Source organism: Mustela nigripes, chromosome 17 (genome assembly GCF_022355385.1).
Source record: "Mustela nigripes isolate SB6536 chromosome 17, MUSNIG.SB6536, whole genome shotgun sequence".
Taxonomy (NCBI): domain Eukaryota; kingdom Metazoa; phylum Chordata; class Mammalia; order Carnivora; family Mustelidae; genus Mustela; species Mustela nigripes.
The window spans coordinates 49,120,614-49,143,288 of NC_081573.1; the positions used below are offsets into that span (position 1 = coordinate 49,120,614).

A 22,675-nucleotide genomic window follows, 5' to 3' on the forward strand; every position below is an offset into this window, starting at 1 on the left:
TGGCTTGAACCCTCCTTTATTCCTAAAATCTCTTGCTTATTAAACATTGTAGGTAGGAATATGAAGTGTCTAATGGTATGACGATGTGCCTTCTGTAAAGTTCCGTAATCTTTCTTTGTCATTGCGTTTGCTTAGTTTTATTCCCTACAGGCATATTGCACAATTTATTTTATTCTGAAATGGTTTGAAATGTGTCAGGAAACACTACCTGGAGGAAAGGAGATTAGCAGAGCTGTTTATATTCCTGGCATATTGTAGTCGCCCCCAAATGTTACTGAACTATTGTCTCTCAGTTTTTACTTTAACATTCTTAATTGGTTAATAAGTCATCCAGAAAACATATCGAGGTTATGATAACCATATCCTACACTACAGAAGAATTTTAAGCATTGAAAATGTGTGTCATACCACCTACAGTAGATTGATACTCCAAGAGCTCTCATCACCTTTTCTTGATATATCAAATTTGAAACTTCGAAGTCTCCCTTGGTTAAAATATGATAGTCCAATGTACCTGATAACCATTTTAAGTATGAATCCTGGCCTTTACTTACCATGTTAATGTGTTTTGTTAGGAAAGCAAGCATTAAGGAGAAGTATTGTCAGTCACAATAGTTATAATTAGGAAAGAGTGTGGATTGTATAGGTGGAAGAAAAAGAATGTGGATTGTGTAGGAATTAGGAAGTTGCTGATTCATTTCTTATTCTTCAAACTGTAATAGTGCTTGACAACCATAACAGCAGAGAAAGATTAATGAAAAATACATAAGTATAATATATGTGTTCATACTCCATAAAATTATTTATTTCACTTGGCTAGAGAAACACTTAGAACGTCATTAAACCCCAGAGAATAATGGTTAATAATATAGTTCTTTATTACTGAAATAATTAGAAACAGGTCTTAGATAAGTGTTAGAAAAAAATCAATATAAATGGAACATTCTTTTATGAGGCAAAGAATAAATAAAACCACAGTGAAATGTTTTTGACATTAAGTCATTATGATTTATTAAAATGCATGTGTGTATGGCTCTTATATGCATATGAAAATAAAGTAATTAAATAGTTGGTAATTTTATTTCAAGTCAACACAGCTCCTCTCCCAAATAGTTAGCTTTAAATAACAAGGTATTTCTCTGTTACTGATTTATCTTTTCTTATCTGTAGTGCACATTTTCAATCTTTATGCCCTTTTTTGCATCCTGTGTTTAAGTTTAATATGTCATTTATATAATGATAATATAGTATATAGGATATATAATTATAGCATATAATTATTGTATATATTATTAATACAAAGTATTTCTCTTTATTACCATAGGGTTCACATGAAATAATGTTATAATAATTGTCATATTTATAATTATTTATAAATGTAACATGAGATATAGTTATATATCTCATGCAAACCTTATGGTAATAAAGAGAAATACTTCGTATGAACTGCAGTATGTCATTTAGATCACACTGATGTTGACTGCGAGGGGCTCTTCTTCCCACTTTTAATTTTGAGAAATTAACCAAGTGCCTCTTTCCTTTCTTTTTTCATAATGAAGTCATCTGTGATACTAAATCCTGATTCATTATGATATATCCTGACTTACTTTGTCTTGTTTTGTTTTGGTCAGGTTGCCCTGACAACAGCTTCGGATCCAAATGTAAAAATCCAGTGGGTGGATTTCAGGGGTGTATGAGACTCATTTCTATCGGTAACAAGGTGGTAGATCTGATTTCAGTTCAGCAGGGGTCCCTTGGAAACTTCAGTGACCTTCAGATAGACTCATGTGGAATCACAGACAGGTAAGGGCAATCTCATTTCTTTACCTTGACCTGTCTATTTTCAAACTTTTGGCAGCTCCAAAAAAATTATATTTAAAATGAATATGTTCTTAAACTTCTCTTTTCTGCCATCATCTGTTCCACGGGAAATGGATGACATTCACATTAGAGATAAGATGCTTTAAGAAAAGAAAAGAAGGGGCGCCTGGGTGGCTCAATGGGTTAAAGCCTCTGCCTTCTGCTCAGGTCATGATCTCAGGATCCTTGGATCAAGCCCTGCATTGGGCTCTCTGCTCTGCAGGGAGCCTGCTTCCTCCTCCCCCTCTGCATGCGTCTCTGCCTACTTGTGATCTGTCTCTCTCTCTCTCTGTCAAATAAATAATAAATAAAATCCTTAAAAAAAAATACACTTTTAGTTTTATGCTTCATATTTCCAGGGATAAAATTTAGATGGAAGATATGTGACCATGTTATTGATACGTACATATGCTATCAACTTACGAAAGGTAATGTTGATGCTGTTATAATTTTAGATGGGTGTAAATGTATCAAAAATATATCATTAAATGCAGTAAATTAGTACAGTCTAACCGTAGTATCGATCACCACGTACCAATAAGTCAGAGATGGATGGAGCCAGTTATCAAAGTGTCTTTTGCTTCTCTGACAGCTGAGTAATATTTTCAGAAGCATAGCAATTTAACGGGTTGCTATGCTCCTAATGTGTACCTTTAACAACCCATTACTGTCTTCTCTGCTGGGAAAATAAAAAGAGCCTCTCCTCTGGAAAAGTCTGGAGCTGTAGTATTGATCAAGGTGTAAGGATGACCCAGTGGTTTCTTTCAGAAGTCTAGTACATGACAATGCAAGATTTGGAAGTTAGTTGTAGAGGACAAGTGACATTTAAAATAATAATTGATAGTTAATAATTAGAAAAGTATTTTTAGGCATGGGCATATTAGCCAAGTAATCTTGCCAGTCATGCTTTAATATCAAGGGTGTTAATTTTAATTCGTGAGTTCAATGGAGTGTCATAGCCATTACAGATAAAAAAATTAAGCAATTTTGTGACAGCCTTAACCCCTACCCCGTAGTAGTGCTCAGTATATATTTTGAATGAATATAAATTCTGAGCTTTAAAAATAACTTTTTATTTGTATGGGACATTTTACCAATATAAACACACATCTATTATATGTAATATTATATATTATATATATTATATCTGATAGACCATTAGTCTATCAGTGTCTGGGGATCCTATTTTGAACACTAATAGATACTGTGTTGTGTGTAGAAAAAAGTAATTTTAATCTCATTTAGCAAAGGATTAGAAGGCCTTACTTTCCTTATTATGAATACACATTTGTTTATTTAACCCGATTTGTAGATAAAAATAATCTTTCTACAATGAAAGATGATATGTAAAGGAAGGATTTAGACCATAAACCTCAACTGGATCGATTTTGGGACTGAAGGACAATGACCTTCTTCAGAGTTACATCCACACCAGCTCTAGAACCTTAATCTCAGTTTGGGAAAGGGCATGTGGCAAGGCTCCCTGAGCCAGCTCTTTCAAGGCAGGGCTCTCTCCTCAGTGGCCAACAATCATTAGGTCCCCATGGGCAAGTTCAGTCATCCACACTATTAGGGATAGTCACGTTGACCATCTCAGACTGCCGACAGTTCTCTTGGTACAAGCTGATCCACACTTCTCCAATGGGGATTTCTCTGAAGCTGCGCCTTACACAAGGAATCTAGGGGAGATACACACTTATAAAATAGAGGATTGTGATACAGCACAGTTGGAGAATGTATAGTTTTAGTTCCACATTTGAAAAACAGAAATAGTAAGCAAATTACAGATAGATCTTGGTTATACATGATTTATTTATTTAAGAGAAACTTAGGACTAATGGTCACCCTAGTAACCCTAAAAATAATAGCAAAAATAAAAGTAATTTTGGCGTTTGTTTACCTTTTAAATTTCCAAAAGTATCTCTAAATGCATCCTCTTATATTCAGAAGAAAATATATATTCTTTATTTTGGTCTTACGTGCTATATATACCTGATGATGTAGCTTCCAAGCATTATTAAATAATGTCTTTTTAAAAATCTGTTTACCAGGGTTTATTCTAAGCACTTAACATGAATTAGTATTCAAGTTTGAACGACTCTGTGTAAGGATGATGTGAGTGTGCAAGGAGTCTGGGAATGCATGTGTGAATGACCCACAAGTGTGTGCATGTGTTGGGGTAGCATGGTTGTGTGTGTGTGCGTTTGTATGAGTTAGTGTGTGACAAGTTGTGAGAGGGTGTGTGTGAGGACTTGGGTGAGTATGTAAGGTGCTTTTAGATATGTGAGTGAGCTTGTGAGTGTCTACATGTGTGTGAGAGACTGTGTGCAAGGACTGGGTTCTAAAATGAATTTTATTTATTAATTTTTTAAACTTTAAAGATCTAATTGGCTTATTAAATGATTTATGAGTTGGGCAGCGTCCCATTTAGCAGATAGAGGGGCCCTCCCTGAAATGAATTTTAAATTAATTAATATGTACTTAAAGTAATCCTCACAAAAACTCATGGGCTTTGTTCCTAGTAGTATTTGTTTCTAACAAATATGAAAGCAGATGCACAGAGAGGGGAAGTTGGCCGAGAGGACATGGCTCAGAACAGAGCCCACACCAGATCTCAGTACCCCGGGGCTGGGAAGGTCCCATGGAAGTGTCTGCCTGCTGAGCTGCATAGCCCCCAGGGGACACGTTCACATTTATTGTGGTTACTATTAATCTATATATAATAAACATATAATTTAATGGTTTAATAAATTGCAAATAAAAACACAAGAACATTAAAAACATACTTAAAGGCGCCTGGGTGGCTCAGTGGGTTAAGGCCTCTGCCTTCGGCTCAGGTCATGATCCCAGCGTCCTGGGATCGATCCCCGCATCGGGCTCTCTGCTTGGTGGGGAGCCTGCTTCCTCCAATCTCTCTCTCTGCCTGCCTCTCTGCCTACTTGTGATTTCTGTCTGTCAAATAAATAAATATCTTTAAGAAACATACTTAAAAATCTGACAGGAACTGACAGTGTAGCTCTTTTTACTGTAACTTTTAGATCAAGCCTATTCATAAATGTGTACATATATTTACACAAATGCTCACACTCACACGGTCATTCGCACACACTCTGTACACACATAGATGAACAGCCATTGCACACAGCCTTCATGTGTATGTACACACTCGTGTGCTCACTCACACCCCAAAGCTCTTTACCACACACAAACCTTACACATACACTCTTTATACACACATTCTTGTCCCTCCTCACTCATTAATCCATACATATTCACACTCACACACATGCACATACTTACAAGATCATTCCCACACCCCTTACACACTCACATCTTCCTTATGGAGTCACCCACACACACTCATCTAGAAGCCCTCTGTCCTCTGTGGACATGCAGGGGGTGTGGCTCTATGTCAGAAATCTGGGTTGGGGGTAGTGGAGGGCTGAGGGCAGTCAATCCCTCGGTGGAGGTGAGGATAGAACCACCAAGGGAGCTGCTGTCCATATCCTGTGTCCCCATGTAAGTTATGAGCAATGAAAGTAATGATGGAAATGTCTACGGGAAAGTGTTGGAGGCTAGAGAGAATGGGTTGATGGGTTGTTTCACTTTGTCTTGGCATAACTAGTGAGGAGAAAAATGCAAATTGTTTAGACATTGAATGAAAATCAGTACTTGACTATACGATGTAATTTGCCATTGGTTACTAGTTGTCAAACAGAGCTAATATATGGTGAATGTATTTTGTTTTTAAGATTTATTTATTTATTTGACAGACAGAGATCACAAGTAGGCAGAGAGAGAGGAGCGGAGAGCCTGATGCGGGGCTTGATCCCAGGACCCTGGGACCATGACCCGAGCCAAAGGCAGAGGCTTTAACCCACTGAGCCGCCCAGGCGCCCCTATATGGTGAATTTAAATAACATCCACAATCTAGGCTTCACACCATAATTAAAAAATGTGAAAAGTCAAGTCTAACAAGAATCAAGGAAAATGAATTCAGTATCTTTGAGCAGCAGCAAATCAAATAGAAACAGCACGTTTATCAGACTAATTATTCATTCTTTGGGATCATAAGTATAGATGCATATATCTGCTCCTTTTTGAAAAATGGCTAAGGTCTATAAAGAATAGCCTGCTTTGTCCATTTTTTTTTTTCTGATCACCAACTAGGATTATTACTGTTTTAATCTCCCTCTTTCTTTGATTGTTACTGACTTGAAATGCTTCAAAAATTAAATACGTCCTGAAACATTCTTCAAATGGATTCCTATGAATCTATAAAAATGCTAAAATATATGTAAACTTAGTTGGCAATGAAAGATGCCCATTACTTATTTGTGAATCCTTAAAAAAAAGTTGTAAAATAACATACAATTATAGTTATAAAATATAACCTCACATGCAAATGAATGTATATAGGTTTATAGTGGTGATTTTTTTATATGGGGTTATAAACTATATTTCTTCCCTATTGTTTCCTGGATCATTTGATTTTTGTACAGTGGATATCTACTTTTTATAATCAGGAAAAATCAAACACATTACTTTCAGTTAAAATTGGAGAAATCCTATCAGTGAAACATGAAGTTTCCCATCCTTAGTTTTTTAATAACAGAGGTGGCAGAAACCCCAGTATGAATACGTTCTTGACAGGCTTGGCAGTTTATTTTTTTGTTCTGAGAAAAAAGAGAGCTTTCAGGCTTTGGTCTCAATATATCTTTTACTCTACATTCTAAAAGCATCAATAATCTGATCAGGGTTGTTCATGTTGATAGCAGAAGCTCCCAAGGTTTGTTGTCCACAGCATGCTGTGTATTTTAGTGATTTTCTTTTAGTGTTCCAAGCCCAAAATATAACTCACACTTTCATTTAAAAAGTAGTTTAGGTCCAAACAACTTATTTATGCCCTAAAATTTAGTAACCCTGTGAAACATATATATTTCTCTCTCTCTACGTTTATATATATACACACACACGCACATATATACCGACATATAATACATATAATATAATCCACATAATTGTAAAGGTCAGTATATATTATATATAGTATTTATGTAATTTGAAAATAGTTTAATTTTATCTTGAATTAAAACAGCTACTTCATAATTACATATTTACCTGTTGAGTACTGCACAACTTTTCAAAAGCTTGGAATCAGGTCAGACACTGCCACCCTCATTTTTATTCAACACTGATTTTATGCGGTACTGTTTTGTTTTGTTTTTTAAATCATCTCCTAAAAAATACAGCTTTTTAAAGATAGGGCATCATTAAAAGGAATGTATTGCGTTCTAATGTTGTAATTGAATTACCACGAATTACGAAGTTGTGCAGTCTCGGGCAGATACCGAGTATGCCTGTATTTCTCTTGAAAAGTTAAAATATCCTGGGAGTCCGTTTGAGTTCTGCTTACCACCCTGGAGCACCCTGACAGTGCTAGGAATTCATGTGTCTGTCCAGTGCACCTTCAACATTCCTGGAGGTCTTCACTCAAAAAGTGAATAAAGATGTCCTTCTTTTCTTCTCTCTTTATTTCTCCTTTTAAATATTCATGGAGGAAATCAATATGATTAAGTGTTGTTGTTTTATGTAAGCTATTGATATTTGTGACAACATATTGAATTAGTGTTTTGCCGCTTATGGAAAAGAAAGGACTCTGATATAGTAGGACATGTTGAAAATTAAGCGGTCACAACTACCTGGGAATTGGTTGAAATCTGATGAATTTATCGATCGACGGTTTTGTTCTGTGATTAAACCACTTAACGACAGACTGAATAACCATGAGTCATGTTAAATTTACCCTTTCTGTTAATTGTTGGCATTCTCCTCTCACTTGACCATGTATAAGTGATCAATACTTTATGATGGCTCAGAATGAAAAATAGTGATTGTATCTACAACTTTTCGTAGGTGTTTGCCCAACTATTGTGAACACAGTGGTGAATGTTCCCAGTCGTGGAGCACCTTTCACTGCAACTGTGCGAACACCGGCTACACGGGAGCTACCTGCCACAACTGTAAGCCGAACACACCTGCTGCTTCTTGCCTTTGTTCTGGTTTCTTTGTTCATTTCCCTTTCCATGGCTGGGTGCATCTATGTCCGCGTATTGGGACGTACAACCCCAAAGTTCAGCATCCATCTGCTTTCTAGTTTATTTGAAATCCACACCTCTTTTCCAGAAGTTGTCAAAGTAGCTCATAGAAATAGATAACCTAAAACAGGATAGGAAAGAGTAGGAGAGCTGGCAAAGGGGAAATATGTGCAGAAAACGAGGCAGCTAAGGATAAACGTAAACAATGCAGACTATGTCAGCCTTCAATTCCCTTGTGACCTCATGTATGAGGGTAATGAAATAAGGCTGGCAGATAATGATGTTAATCATTAAATAGTTCATTTTATTGAGTGTTTTATAAATGCCAGCCAGTGATCTAGTGTTTTATATGTCCCACCTTCGTGAAGTAACGGAGAGAGATCAGTCCCCTTGCCCCAGTCTCCTTAAATAGTTGAGGCATAGTGAGGATGTAAGTACTTGCAATTATGCTCCAGAGCCTGGGATCACAAAAAACATTCTTCCTACATTATAAACCCAGGGTCATGGAATCGAGCCCCGCATTGGGCGCTCTGCTCAGCAGGGAGTCTGCTTCCTCCTCTCTCTCTACCTGCCTCTCTGTCTACTTGTGATTTCTCTCTGTCAAATAAATAAATCTTTAAAAAAAAAAATTTTGTATGAATATCTGAAATTTCTATAACACTGAGCAAATTAGTTGTATTGCCTAAAAAGTCATTAATATAATTTTTAAAAATTTGGACTAGATCAAGGAAAGACATTCAGGGTGTAACTTATTTCTCATTTCATAAAATAAAAAGCTTGATGGAAATTATCAGTGCATTTGGCAAAGTGCTTCAATGAGACATGCGCATCATATACAGTTGTTAATATCAAACCTTGTACATGGAAAATGTATAATTATATAATCAAAAACATCCAATTATGGACCAAAACACATTGAGACCACTTGAGGGCATATTTCATATAAATATTTTTTCTGCTTCCAATTTTAATTATATTAAATTCTCATTACAGGGCATTAGAGAAAGTTCCTTTCATAAATGACTTTTAAAATTATTGATGAGCTTTGTCAGTCATAATTTTTTAAAAGATTTTATCTATATATAATTTTATATGAGAAAGAGTAGTTACATTATTTAAAATTTTTCTATTACATAATTATTGGATAAAAGCAGATTATTTAAGGAGATTATACTGTTGTGTTTCAGATGTGAGATTATTATAGGGGGTCACTAAAATTAGAAATTCCAAAGTGGATGTCAAAAGACCCATTAGGATGGAAGTCCAAAATGGATGTTACATTATATTTAGAACCCTTTTGACATTTAAGACACATACTTTCTCTTTTGTTGTTTTACCTAATGTAAAAATCAATTTCTATTTTGACTAGTTAATCTCCTGTTCTGTTACAAAAAGAAATGCCACAGAATTCTACCTCATTCTGCCTTTTTCTGTGTAACCTTTCATCCATATTAATTTTTTAAAAAAAAAGAATGAGTTTTGTTTTAAAATACGTTTTACTTTTTTCCTGGTCAGTAATATACGTACTAATTTCAAAACTTACTGTATTTTGTGTCCAAATTAAAATTTAAGAGATTCATTTTATGCTATTCCATTTATGAAGATCCATTTTTTTTTTCCTTACAGCTATCTATGAGCAGTCATGTGAAGCCTATAAGCACAGAGGAAATACTTCAGGGTTTTACTATATAGATTCAGATGGAAGCGGTCCCCTGGAGCCCTTTCTTCTATATTGCAATATGACTGGTGAGTTAATCAACTTTCATTTAATAGTTAAATTTGCATGAATGCTTTAAACACACAAATTTAAAATGAAACTAGTAGAAAGTTGACCTACTTTTCAACTTGATTAAAATATATATTGTTCAGTGGTAGAATTTAACAAAAACTTTTTAAAAATAGTTTAATGGTAATGATTTAGAAATGTTTCATTATTTTCAATGAATCTCATATCTGTGTAGAACATCTCATAATATATGTATCTTATTAAGCCTCTAAACAAAAAGGACAGACCTTATTTCTTTTAGTAGACTGATACATATGAAAGCTTTGAAAAATATTTACTTTTTAAATGTAGGTACACATGACTTGTGTTCTTGAATTCTTTACTTATCTAAATTTAAATAGAAGTTAATAGTTGTGGAAAATGTGTTCGGTTAAATTCAACATCCATTCATGATAAAAGAGAAGATGAAAACTCAATAAATTACAAATAGAAGGAAATTTCCTTACTTAGTTAAAGAGTACTAACAAAAAGTTTATAGCACCTATCACACTTTATGGTGAAATAGTGAAAGCTTTACCCTTGTTACGAGTATTAAAACAAGGATGTCTGCTGTTATCACTGTTCACCATTATATTGGCAGTCCTTGCCAGTGCAATAAAACAAGAGAAAGAAAGGGAAGATGTAAGTACTGGAAGGGTAGAACTAAGATTATCATTACTTGCGTATGACCAAGTTACCTATTGATTCTTGTTCTTAGTCTATGACTAGGTTATATATTAGTGGGTGTGTATATGTGTGTGTGTGTGTATCTCCATATACATATACCAATGCTCTGCATTGGGTTCTGCACTGGCTCATGGTAAACTATTAACATTTAGGATGATTACTGGATATCAAATTCATATAAAAATTAACTTCACTTCATTTCTGCATACTAGCAGTAAACAAAATGAAGTTTTAGAAGATTTTATTTTCAATCACATAAAAAAATCTCAAATACATGGTAATAAATCTAACGAAAGATATGCATGACTTCTACATAGAAAAGCATAAAATGCTCGAGATAAATTAAAATTCTAAATAAATGAGGAAATATAAAAATCCTATTGATTAGAAAACTCAGTACGGTGTAAATATTAATTCTTCCCATGTAGGTATTGATTTAGTACAAGTCTTAATTAAAATTCCAGTGAGCTGTTTATTTGTTGGTTGATGTAACTGTTTTGGTGAAAACCGGCAAGGAAGTTCTAAAATTTATCAGCAAATTTGAAGGGACAGGAAGAACCAAATCAGTCTTGGAGAATAAAGTTGAAGGACTCAACTCTAATAGCTATAAAGACATTATACTGACAGGCTAAGTGAAACTGTGTGTGATTGGCATAAGGAGAAATAAGTACATCTATGGAACACAATAGAGAGTCTATAAACAGATTTTCCTCATGTATGGATAGTTGACTTACTGCAAAGTTTGCATTGATTTATAGTGAAGGGAAGGTGGTCTTTCAACCAGTGGTGCTGGTAGGGGCACGGGAAGGGTTGGTTGTATATTAATGTCCTCAAAAAAGAATCTTGATCCCTTTGTCACCAAATCCAAAACAATGGATTCTAGATGAATTGTGCTCTCTAGTATAGTAGAACTAGCAACAAATGCCCATTTCAATTCACATTTAATTAAAACTAATTAATAAAACTAAATGAATAGAAACACATTTTAAAAATTAAAACTTAAATTAATAAAAATAAGATTAAATTAAATGCCCTTCCCCTTTTTTTCAATCTTACTGGTCACACTTTCATTGCTCGGCAGCAACCTATTCTATCACTGCAGAAAGTTTACACTGAATAGCACTGCGTCAGGAAGTCACAGTTTTCTGGAGCAAAACACACAGAAAAAGGAAACACTAAATTGAAGTAGGAGGTGTTTCAGAGGAGGATTCACTGCTTAAGATCAGGCAGTGAATATCTGGGGAGAGAATGTTCCAGGCAAAGGAAATAGCAAGTACTAAGTCCTGAGAGCAGAGCTCTTGCCAGGTGCATTCAGAAAACAGCAACAAATCTAGTGTGGTTGGAGTATGGCAAGTAGGAGAACAAGAGTCAAGGCAGGGCCAGGAGGCGAAGTCTCATTACTCTGAACGAGATGAGAAGACACCAGGGAGTTTTAAGCCATGATGGATGCCATCTGATTGCATTTGATGGGATCATGATGGCGCCTATGTCAGGAAGTGCCCATCTAGGAACAGAGGTACACACACAAACACTCATACACCTCCCTTATATGCATGGATATATGTATAAGGTATAGATCTATATGTATGCATATATAACGTATGTCCATCTGTATGTCTGTAGCAGGAGTAGAGAGACCTGCTTGGAGACCAGTTCAAGTAGTGCAAGAGTCCATGCAAGATGATGGTAACAACTTGCACTGGATTATAGCAGTGTGTTTGGGGGAGGGGGATTCGACCTTCTCATTCAATACATGTCAGGTGTGAGAAAACAAAAGAAAATAAAAATAACACCACATTTTGACTTGGGCCACCAGAGTAATTGGGTCGCCATTATTTAAGATGTGGTCATTAAAAGGGTTGAACAGGGAGCACCTGGGTGGCTCAGTTGGTTAGGCGTCCAACTCTTGGTTTCAGCTCAGGGTTCGGGTCATGATCTCAGCGTTGCGAGAATGAGCTCTGCATTGGGTTCTGCACTGGCTCAGCACCAGGTTTGAAGCCTACTTAAGATGCTTTCTCTCCCTCTACCCCTCCCTAAAAAAGAAAGAGAAGAAAGGTAAAGAAAAAAAAAAGTTTGAGGGGAAAGATCAGCAGCTCCGTTTTACACAGCAAATGAGCAAAGCAGGGAGGTTGGGTAAAGCAGGCTAAAGAATCATTAGGGAGCGATGAAGGACTAAAACCCCCTTTTCTCCCAGCCTTTCTATGGAATATCTATGGAATAATTCCAAAATGTATAGGCCATGTGAACTTACGTTATCTACATGATAAAGCAGTTATCACTTTCATTTTATTGAATGAATTATTCCATTTTTATTAAATCAACATTTACCTCGTCATATTACTTTATCAGTTATGTGCCTTATTTCAGTCAGTGAAGTCTCATGCTGACTCTGTGATAATTCTGAGAGACATGGAGGAAATGTGTATATCCACACAGAGAGAAGTGACAGGTGTTTCAGCAAAATTTTCGGAAAGCATTGATGCAAAAGAGGACATTCACAACATTTAAAGCCATTTGAAAAGTAAGCCATTGAAGGCAGAGACACAGATAATCCAGTTAGGAGACAGCTCAGTGTCTTCAGAGACCCCATTTACATTAAAGTGAAATACATATACACTAAATGTAATACATTTACTGAATACTGAAATACATTTTCACTAAAGTGACAATCCCAGAATGTAGCAATCCAGTGAAAAATAATGTTACAGCTTGAAACGTTTCCTATTGATCTGGTTTTGCAAATGAGCAAAGCAGGGAGGTTGGGTAAAGCAGGCTAAAGAATCATTAGGGAGCGATGAAGGACTAAAACCCCCTTTTCTCCCAGCCTGAACATTTTTCCACTAGAAAAGGCTGTGTTCTATCAGTGTCTCATTGCTTGTAGCCAATAACATATTTTCTAGTTATATAAATCAAGTGTAATAATTACAAAAAGAAGACAAAATGCTGAATCAGTTACTTGCAGCTGTGTAACTTCAAAAAAATCCCGTTATGAGTCTAGAATTAGTGTCAAGCAAATGATTCCACGTGGATTTAAACACCTTGAAGCGTTACCAGCTAAAAACTACAAAGGAAACTTCTTTTGAATGGATAATTTCCCAAACTCTGTTAAAGACGGAAAATTCTAAGTACGGTATTGTAAATATAATTTAAAAAATAAGTAGTCAGGATAACGTGAATCCCAGTGGCTCTCCCTGCAGAAATGTACAAGGCTTTTTTCTTCTACCCGAAATCCACTGCTTTTTCTATACAATGTAATGGTTTTATGTTCAAGATATTTCTCATTTCACACATCGCCTTGTCAGGACAGTTGTTTCGGTGGGGAGAGAATGATGAGTGCTGAAGGTCTCAGACTTTGGTGAAGATTCTGATTCCCTGGTTTAAACTCCCTCTGGCCAAGATGTCAAGGGACCATCAAGATGCCTGGGTTGAGTTTTGCTGACTCAGTAAATTGGAGGACCAAGGCCGGGTTTCTGCCCTCTGAACAAGCTCTCCGTGCGCTTCTGAGACAGGAGCTCCTGAGACCATTCCCTGGGAAGGCTGGAGAGTATGAGATTTATAACAGCAGAATTCTTTTTACTTTAGGGATTCCAACAATAAGGCCTCCTTGTTAGCTCTGAGAGTTAATAACTAACCATCATTATTCTGATGCAGCCTTGTTTATACCAAGCTTTGCTCCAGAATGCTGGCTGTTCTTCCTTTCATCTCCCAGGGTTTCCTGCACACAGCACTTCCTCCCTGACCTCACAGCTTTTAATCACATCTATCACCACCACCCCCACCCACCCCCCACCCCGTTAATCCCGAAGGAACACAAGGTCTGCAACTGTGTCCTTAAACAGCACGTTTTTTCTTTACCCTGTTATCATGCTCAAAAACAGCAGCCGGCAGAAGATAAATCAAGTTCTTAATTACTCAGGTGCTTTACATACAATCTATATACTAGAAATCTCTTCAGGGAGACACGCTGGTAGACCCAAACTGCCTTTCAGTTTTTGAGTGTATTTATTAAATTTCATAGATTTTCCTGCCCGTCGCAGCTGTCTTTCCTGACTCATGTCTCTGTGTCTCCTTTACTGCAACAACCATCTCTCTCAGCATTTGGGTCAAGGACAGTTTTCAAAAAAATAAATGAATGAATAAAATCTCACACAGATATAAAAATAAAAACTAAAAAACCACATTTTAAAGGTTTCGTCTCATACTTTATTAATGAGGAAACTGGTGAGATGTCACAATCAGTTCAAAGGAGAATCGAAGAAACAGACATATGTGTACATCAGTGATACTGAAATTAATGTGCAAATGGAGGCGGGACTGGCTGCTTCAGCAGCGGGTGTGGAGGAGGGGAGCCCCTTGAACCTCTGCCAGGTGCAATTTGCTGGTGTGTGGACGATCGTTTGTTGTTATGAGGAAACAATGCCTTGCTTGCTAAGCAAATAAGTAAATGAGGCAAATAAATTAATAAAAAAAAATTAAGTAAATCTGGAAGCCTGTGTTAAAGGAACATTGCATATAGCTATGTCTTGGAAGTTAGAGATAGTGACTTTCTCTGCAGAGATTAGAAGGTTGAAGGTTTATCTCCCCCAGATGTATTTGCCTACATGCTAAAAGTGACCAAAAAAAAAACAAAAGCAAGACAAAAAAACCTATGGACTGGTGCCTCTCCTCAGAGATCTGTTGCATTCCAGAGCCACAATTCCTCTCTTCCTCTGTGAAGGGGAGTCAAAGATGTGCCAGCCATCCCCTCTAACATCCAAGTCTCACAATTTGAGGGTTACTTCTCTTTCTCTCTCTTTCAAAATTTTATTTATTTGAGAGAGAGAGAGAGAGAGAAAGCACATACACACATAAGCAGGGGGGAGGGGCAGAAAGAGAGAGAGAAACAGACTTCCTGTTGAGCAGGGACCCCTCCCCCCAACATGGGGGGCTTGATCCCAGGACCCCCGACAAGATCATGACCTGAGCTGAAGTCAGACACCCAACAGACTGAGCCACCCAGGCGCACCAGGGGTTTCCTCCAGCATGCCCAGGTGCATCTGGCACGCCTCTATCGGCCCCTGGGAAACTGGGCAGTGGAGAACAAATGGTGCTAGCATTTTCTGTGAGCAGGTGGTCCCCGATCCAGGGACTCTGTGTCTGCTAGTGTAGCTCTCCAGCACCCGTCTACAGCTAGATCTGTCTGGATAGATATACATACATGGATATAATTCATATAGGAGGCACGAGAACTGGTTAACTTGCAAGTAGGATAACGTCTCATACCTTCGTAATTTCAGACTTATTAATATGCGGAACTATCCGTTTACAATTTACGAAGTTCTAAAACAGCTAAAAGGCACTGAAAGTCTCACGGCACCATAGAGCCAGTACTCTAGTCTGGATGACACAGTGCATTCACTCCTTTATTCCCACATTTCTTTAATGTCTTCTGCATGTTGTGCCAAGCCCCTGTGCTGTGTGCTACAGATACTACTATGATAGCAAGTCAGAAACTATCACTCTTCTCCTAGAGCCTACAGACAAGGGGAGAAGACCCAAAGAATAAATCACAAAATGCTGAATTACAAATTGTGAGAAAGTCTGTGTCCTTTACAGTTATAATTTCTGAATATCAGGTAATGCAATCATGTCTGAAAACGCAGTAAAGAGGCCCCGGGGTCATAATTGTGAGAAATTCCCCTGTTAGCAAAGCAGATGAGATTTGGAGCATGGCTGCTGGGGGCTCATTTCTGGTGTTCCTAACCTATGGTGATGATTCTCTTGCCTCTGCTTTGCCCTGGAAATCTAGAGATCTCATAAGTGCAGCATCTGTTTAACCTTCTGTTTTGTAGCACTTTTTATTAGAAAATGAAAACACAGAGACTACCATAATACTGAAATTTTAGGATGTCAAAAAGAGAAATATTTCCATGTGGTGTCCTTTAAAGGTTGTACGGTGCCTCGGCCTTGGGTTAAATTTACAGCACCTTTAAAGACCTTTGGAACCAAGTGTTAATTGTGACTTAGTGGGTGCTGAATGCTAGGGAAGGCCTGCTCAGTGTAATGCAAAAGACAGAGACAAAGGCCTCAGGCAGGTAGGTGTGTTGTCCTGCTCCTTTGGCAGCCAATCAGAGTCTAACTTCCTCACACAGGCCATTGATTTACCACAAGGAAAGAAGAATATTCATTGAACAAAAATAACCAGAGTCTAGTGGAGGTTAGACTAACAGATTTGCCTGGTTAATAATCCAAACTTCTAATAGCCAGGGTCGAGTTGGCTAAAATCAGAGAATTTCAGACCTACCCTTTGTCTCCTGTGCTCTGCCACTTTATTTTCTAAAATTTGGGGACAGAGTCTCAGATTTTACCTGACTTTTTGTAAGCTCACATTCCACACTGTATCTGCAACTCAAATATCCTGATGGTCTCTATACCATATCACTGTCTGGCCATCCATACCTAATACCATTAGCTTATGTATCATGTCCTCTTGAAGGAAATTAATTTGCTGATAAAGCTCTACAGTGAGCTGAAATGCAAGGCAGCAATAGAAGTAACAGCATTTGTTTCCAAGAAAAATAATGATGTGCACAGGGAAGGCAATAAGGCTGTCAAAGTTGTCTCCTGTCTTCTTTAGCAGACCTCTCTATTCAGAGTTCTGGTGACCTGGAGAGGGCTGGGAGTGGAATTTCTTACCTTGTTCCGATTGTCGATCCGTGTGAATGTGTTTGCTAAAGAGAGGGGAGGAAATTCTCCCTACCGTTTTCCTCCAATTTGGAATAGTCCTCTGCAATGCAGAAGAGTTATGTGACTGAACAGCTTATATATAGCAGGGTTTGGACAACTTCCAGTCTGTTTCTTACCTATTAAATCAGAGGCCTTTTGATTAATCTGTTCATGTGCCTGCATCTATCACAATAAATATAATGTGAAGTCAATTCCTGGAGAAGTTGAAGGCTAGATACAATATGCCTATCTTCTGCTACAAACACTGTAGGATTTTTATTTCATTTAATAATTTTAGTAATCCTTATGGTGGTTGATGTTCAGGTGTCAATGGCGATTACGCTAGTAAGTACTCAGAGGTACTTTATTTTGTGAGTTAGTTGAGTTGCTGCTGCTGCGTCAGATGGGTTCAGCCCAAAGGAGTAACTTCCTGTGGGCCGCATCATGGTGCACATCACACAAGACCAAAATGAATATTTAAAATTCAATTTAAAAAGAAATTGATGTGCACTCATAATTAAATGTTGTCTGAAGAGAGATAGACATATAGGCCATAAAAAGTGACTTCCTTTTGCTGGTAACAGGAATGATTTTTAAGAGCAGAAAAGTCATTGCTTACATTGTGTAGTTTAAAATATTTTAGAAATTCAAAGATACACTTTATTTTTTAAATTGTAACATCCCTGAATTTGGGGTGTGTCAGTAATCAACAATGCTTTAGAAATATGATAGGCAACTATTTTTTTTTCTAAAATAAAATAAAAACATATCTTTAAAAAGTAGAATATTAGATTCAATGAAATGAAATGTCTCACAAATTTTAATAATTCGTTTCCTTAATATTTTTCACCATAAACATTTTCTGGTTAAATTAGCAACAAAGAGTAAAATAAAATCACTGCAAATGCATGGCAGTTGTATAAACTTCAGGGAAAAAGATCACTTCAGATAATTTAAAAATTTTAAGAATCCATCTGTGTTGATTCTACCTCTGAGAGAGGTTTGATGACTAGAAAAATCTGACTCAGATAAAAGGTGATTTTGATTTTCTTTATTTATTTTAACTTTTGCAGACTAGTGATGGTCTCCTCTCTTTCTTCCCCATTTCTGCATACAAGAAACTGCATGGACGGTCATACAGCACAATGGCTCTGACTTAACAAGAGTCAGAAACACTAACCCAGAGAACCCATACGCTGGGTTTTTCGAGTATGTGGCCAGCATGGAGCAGCTCCAGGCCACAATTAACCTCGCGGAGCACTGTGAACAGGAGCTTACCTACTACTGTAAGAAGTCACGACTTGTCAATAAACAAGGTAAGGAAACTGAGGCATCTGTCCTGCCGCAGGCATTGCACCATGAACTTGACTTCAACAGTTCCTGTGGATTTTAATGATGCCAAGGCGGTGGCATTTGGCCGCTGAGAGTGTCTGCCCCCGTCCACTTAGCAAACGTGTCACAGTCTGGAAACCACAGCAATGCTTTGGCCTGAAGAAAAGAACAAGGTCAATTTACGCTGAGCTTTGTTCAAAGTCTTGATTGCCTTCAGAGTCTCTTCGTGGCCTTCATCACGTAATGCTTCATTCGGGCGAATGAATGAACGAAAAGGGCTTCATCTGGATCCTGGATGGATGCTCAGTGTTCGTCCCTTATAAAGGGCAAGTGACATCTATGGTTTGTTCTGTCATGCAAAAGAACTAATGAAAATATGACTTGCTTTTCTGAAAGTGGCTATTCTGTGGGACTCTTTTTCAGGGATTGTTGGCAGTTAGCCTCTGGGTAAAACTGGAAATTAGAATAGGCTGCTGGAAACAGTTTATTCAGCAATTTAAGTAGGAATTTGAAAACCTCTTTTTAACTCTTTCTTTTATTCTGCTTTTAGTAGCACCTAAATTCTGTTTTTGGTCTTGTTTCTGCTTTAGAACATCTCATCATGTGACAATATCTTGGTCCCCCGGTTCTGCCTTAGTGTTGGCCTTTCTGATGCTCTTGAATTACTGCAGGAGCTTTCCAGCTGGTCTCCCGAGGGCCTCTCTCCATACCTTCTCACCATCCAGCATGCATTCCAAAATATTTGTCTTTATGATGGGAATTAACCTCTAAGAAATACTGCTTCATCATGACACACTTTTCTACTTAGGAAGCCTGGTGCCTTCCTCTTCACTGTCTGTCCTTAAAACAGACTCTACTCTCTGGATACCACAAGTGCATATTCTAGACCCACACCCTGGTTATGCCAGTTTCATGCCACTCCCCGACACACTGTTTTCTAGCATCAAAATCGAGGTATATTTTTCTTTAGAAATTAGAGAAGGTTCTAAGACATCAGCACAATAAAGCCGCTTAGTGAATGTTTACCCCTATTTGTAATCTTAAGAGAGATCCATAGCATGACAAGAATTTTAAAAGACATGCATTTCTTATGTGACTATCCTATGTCATGTGGGTTGACATTTCAACCTGTTGTTTCTAGTTAAGCACCTCTTCTACTTTCTCTCCACCCAGAGTACAACCAGATTATTCTCTCCATTTTGCCTTCCTTCACACCTCCTTCTCCTGCTTTTCCTCCTCCTCCTCCTATTTCAGAAGGTTCTCATTTGTACTTTCACCTCCACCAACCCTTCCCATCTTGCCAGTCTTCCCTCAAATCTTATCCCCCTGAAACCTCAATCCCATTTGTGAATGACCATCAGAGAGTTGTAGTGAGAAGAGCATAAGATTTAAAGCAGGAAGAGCTAGAGGTTCAAATTCCAGGGCTCTCATTGATTAAGTAGAGAGTTTGGATAGATTAGTCTTTATCAGCCTTTGCTTGCTCTTCTATGGCACAGGGCCAGTCATGAGGTGTGGCAGTGATTGGGTGGTACGACATGACACATCAAATTGCCTGAAGTGAGCTTCTCTCTTCCTGGCTCTCTGGGGCATCATGGTTATAGTTAACGTAACAGTTTTCATATACAACTGATGGTTCAGTTGTTCATTGTTGCTAAATATTGATCTTGGAATCTAAAACATAGATAAACAAATATGTAAGTGTATTCTCAGAGAATGAGAATCTTAATCATAGAAGGATTGCAAAAATGAATGGGATGCAAAAAATGAATGGAATTGCTTAAGTAGAAAAGAAAGACCAAAGGGAAGACAAACATCAGAGTCACAGATGAACCAAACTCTGGAAGAACCAGAAAACAAAACCCCCGCAGGGTTAGTAAGCAAGCCCACACAAAGGACAATATAGAGCATGAAGGAACGCCTACCTTCATGGCCATTGGTGCCCATGTATCTTTTACTAAGACTCCCACATGTTTCAGCCAGGCTTGAGAGCCACTAGTAACGAAAATAACTTCTAGAAAAGGCCATTGAACAAGGGATGATGGTAATTGTTAAATACACAGATTTTCTTCAAGTCCATCACCCTAGAATTCATGTAGAATGATCCTGAGTTGGAAAAGAGAGAACAATTTGGAATTTGAGTTCACAATGAAGAATAGGAAGGAAGTGTCAGACAAGTTAAATTTACAGTTTCAGATCTTGAAGATACCGAAGTTTTAAGTAATAGTGGTGCCATTATTGTGAATGAATAAGGTGGGGTGTGTCTGTAAATACATTTTCAGCAGCCTGTGGAGCTGTGACTCAGCACATTGAAAAGATGGCCAATGTGGATACTCAAGTCCTTTGGGATTTTAACTACAGGAAGTGGGATGTCTGACCATGATCACCGATTGTTTATAATTTTAATTTTTTAAAAGATTTTATTTATTTATTTATTTGAGAGAGTGAGTATGCATCCATAAGCAGGGGCAGCAGGAGGCCGAGGGAGAGGGAGAAGCAGACTCCCCACTGAGCAGGAAGCCCTATTGAGTCTCTATCCCAGGACCCTGGGATCATGACCTGAACTGAAGGCAGTGGCTTAACTGACTGAGCCACCCAGGTGCCCCTTATACTTTTAATTTTTAACTTAAATAATTTCTCATGATTTTCTTCATCCTTTCTTATATTTATTTAAATTGTTTAGGATGCTTCAAACAGTCTTAAAGGGAACCAAATGTACTTGGTACCTTTAAAACATTCAGTGGTTTTTGTTTTATAGGGAAGATTGGAAATTTAGAGTGACAGTATTGTTGAATATTTAGGAATACTTTATTTTCTTTTTAATCTACGAACACGTAATGTTTTAAGCAGTATATTGAAAAAATTAAATGTTTCAAGATGGTTTCACCTTCTGTTGGTGACTTAATCTTGCTATTAAAAAAAAAGATGAATCATCTTGATTTTAATGTCTTTATCCATACAAAAACTTCCAATTAACTTGAGTTTTTTGGCATGATATGTGCTGGTATGTATAGTAACACTGAGAGAAAGGTTGTTGGCATTAGTAGAGGTTCGATCTAATAGTAAGTTGTTATAAGCATTGGCATTCTTAGGTAAGTCCCATATTTTCAGTAGGGCTTATGGCAATAACTTAAAAGTTTTGAAGATCAACAGAAAAATGATCTAACACCTTTGAGGAGCTGACTGATTTGATGTCACATTCTTCTCATGCTCTGATTCTCAAATGACTATGATTTTTCCTCTCTACCTATTGTTTTTTCCAAAGACAGATGGCCTGCATTCCTCACCTGAATGTTCTGTCTGTTCTTTGCTCTAGTTCTTTGGCATCATGTTTAGTCGTAACTCTGAGAAGGAGCTGGAAGCTGAACATTCATCATAGAAAGAAATGCATTTGGCTAAGGGAAATTTTGTTTTTGAGTGTAGTGTTTGCTTCAGGCATAAAGATCTTTCAGTGTTATTTCTGTAGTCTCCAAATAAATAGCCAGGCCTTTAAATGGGAGGAAAAAAATACACATTTCCAAATAGATCTTAAATCATAATAAGGGAGTACCATATCATGCCTAATGTTTAATAAACAGCTAATATGTTTTTAGCCAATAAATATATTGAGATCAATCCCTGACTTTCCGTAACATTTCATAATGTTTTAATGGGCATTTCATGATCTCAAGTCAAGTTTGTTCCTGATATGTTAGTTACTGTGGTTTATATTTTGAGGTCTCCTTGTTTCAAAAATTATTTTTAAAGAAATTACATATGTGAACTGCTCTCAAAACATTTTTAAGTACCATGCCTGAACTAAATAGGAACTGCTGATTTCTTTCCTACTTAAGGAAAAATACATTGACCATTTAAGCTTAAATAATAAAATACTCCTTTAAAAGCTTTCTTAAGGCAATGCCATCAATAGCCATGTTTGGAATATCACTGCATCAGATCAGTCTTTCTTTGCCTCCTCTTACTCTTTTGAATGATTTGGGGAGGAGGGGTATGGCCTGGCTGGAAGGCTCTGGGGTATAGAGAAGCTGTCACATTTCTCACATTTGTCTTTCAGACGGAAGCCCTCTGAGTTGGTGGGTTGGAAGAACCAATGAAACGCAAACGTACTGGGGAGGTTCTTTGCCTGAGCCTCAGAAATGTACTTGTGGATTAGAAGGGAACTGCATTGATTCTCAGTATTACTGCAACTGTGATGCTGACCGGAATGAATGGTGATTTCCATATGATTTCC

General features: G+C 37.4%; 1 protein-coding gene across 2 annotated transcripts in view; it reads left to right on the top strand.

Annotated features, from left to right (window-relative positions):
- The window catches only part of CNTNAP4 (contactin associated protein family member 4), a 242,398-nt gene that overhangs the window by 166,314 nt on the left and 53,409 nt on the right, over positions 1-22,675 (top strand). For both annotated transcript variants that reach the window (XM_059381303.1, XM_059381304.1), the window contains exons 10-14: positions 1,632-1,803; positions 7,777-7,883; positions 9,585-9,704; positions 18,234-18,431; positions 22,499-22,655. In XM_059381303.1, coding sequence (XP_059237286.1) covers positions 1,632-1,803; positions 7,777-7,883; positions 9,585-9,704; positions 18,234-18,431; positions 22,499-22,655 — 754 coding nt within the window. The remainder of the gene's footprint in view (positions 1-1,631; positions 1,804-7,776; positions 7,884-9,584; positions 9,705-18,233; positions 18,432-22,498; positions 22,656-22,675) is intronic.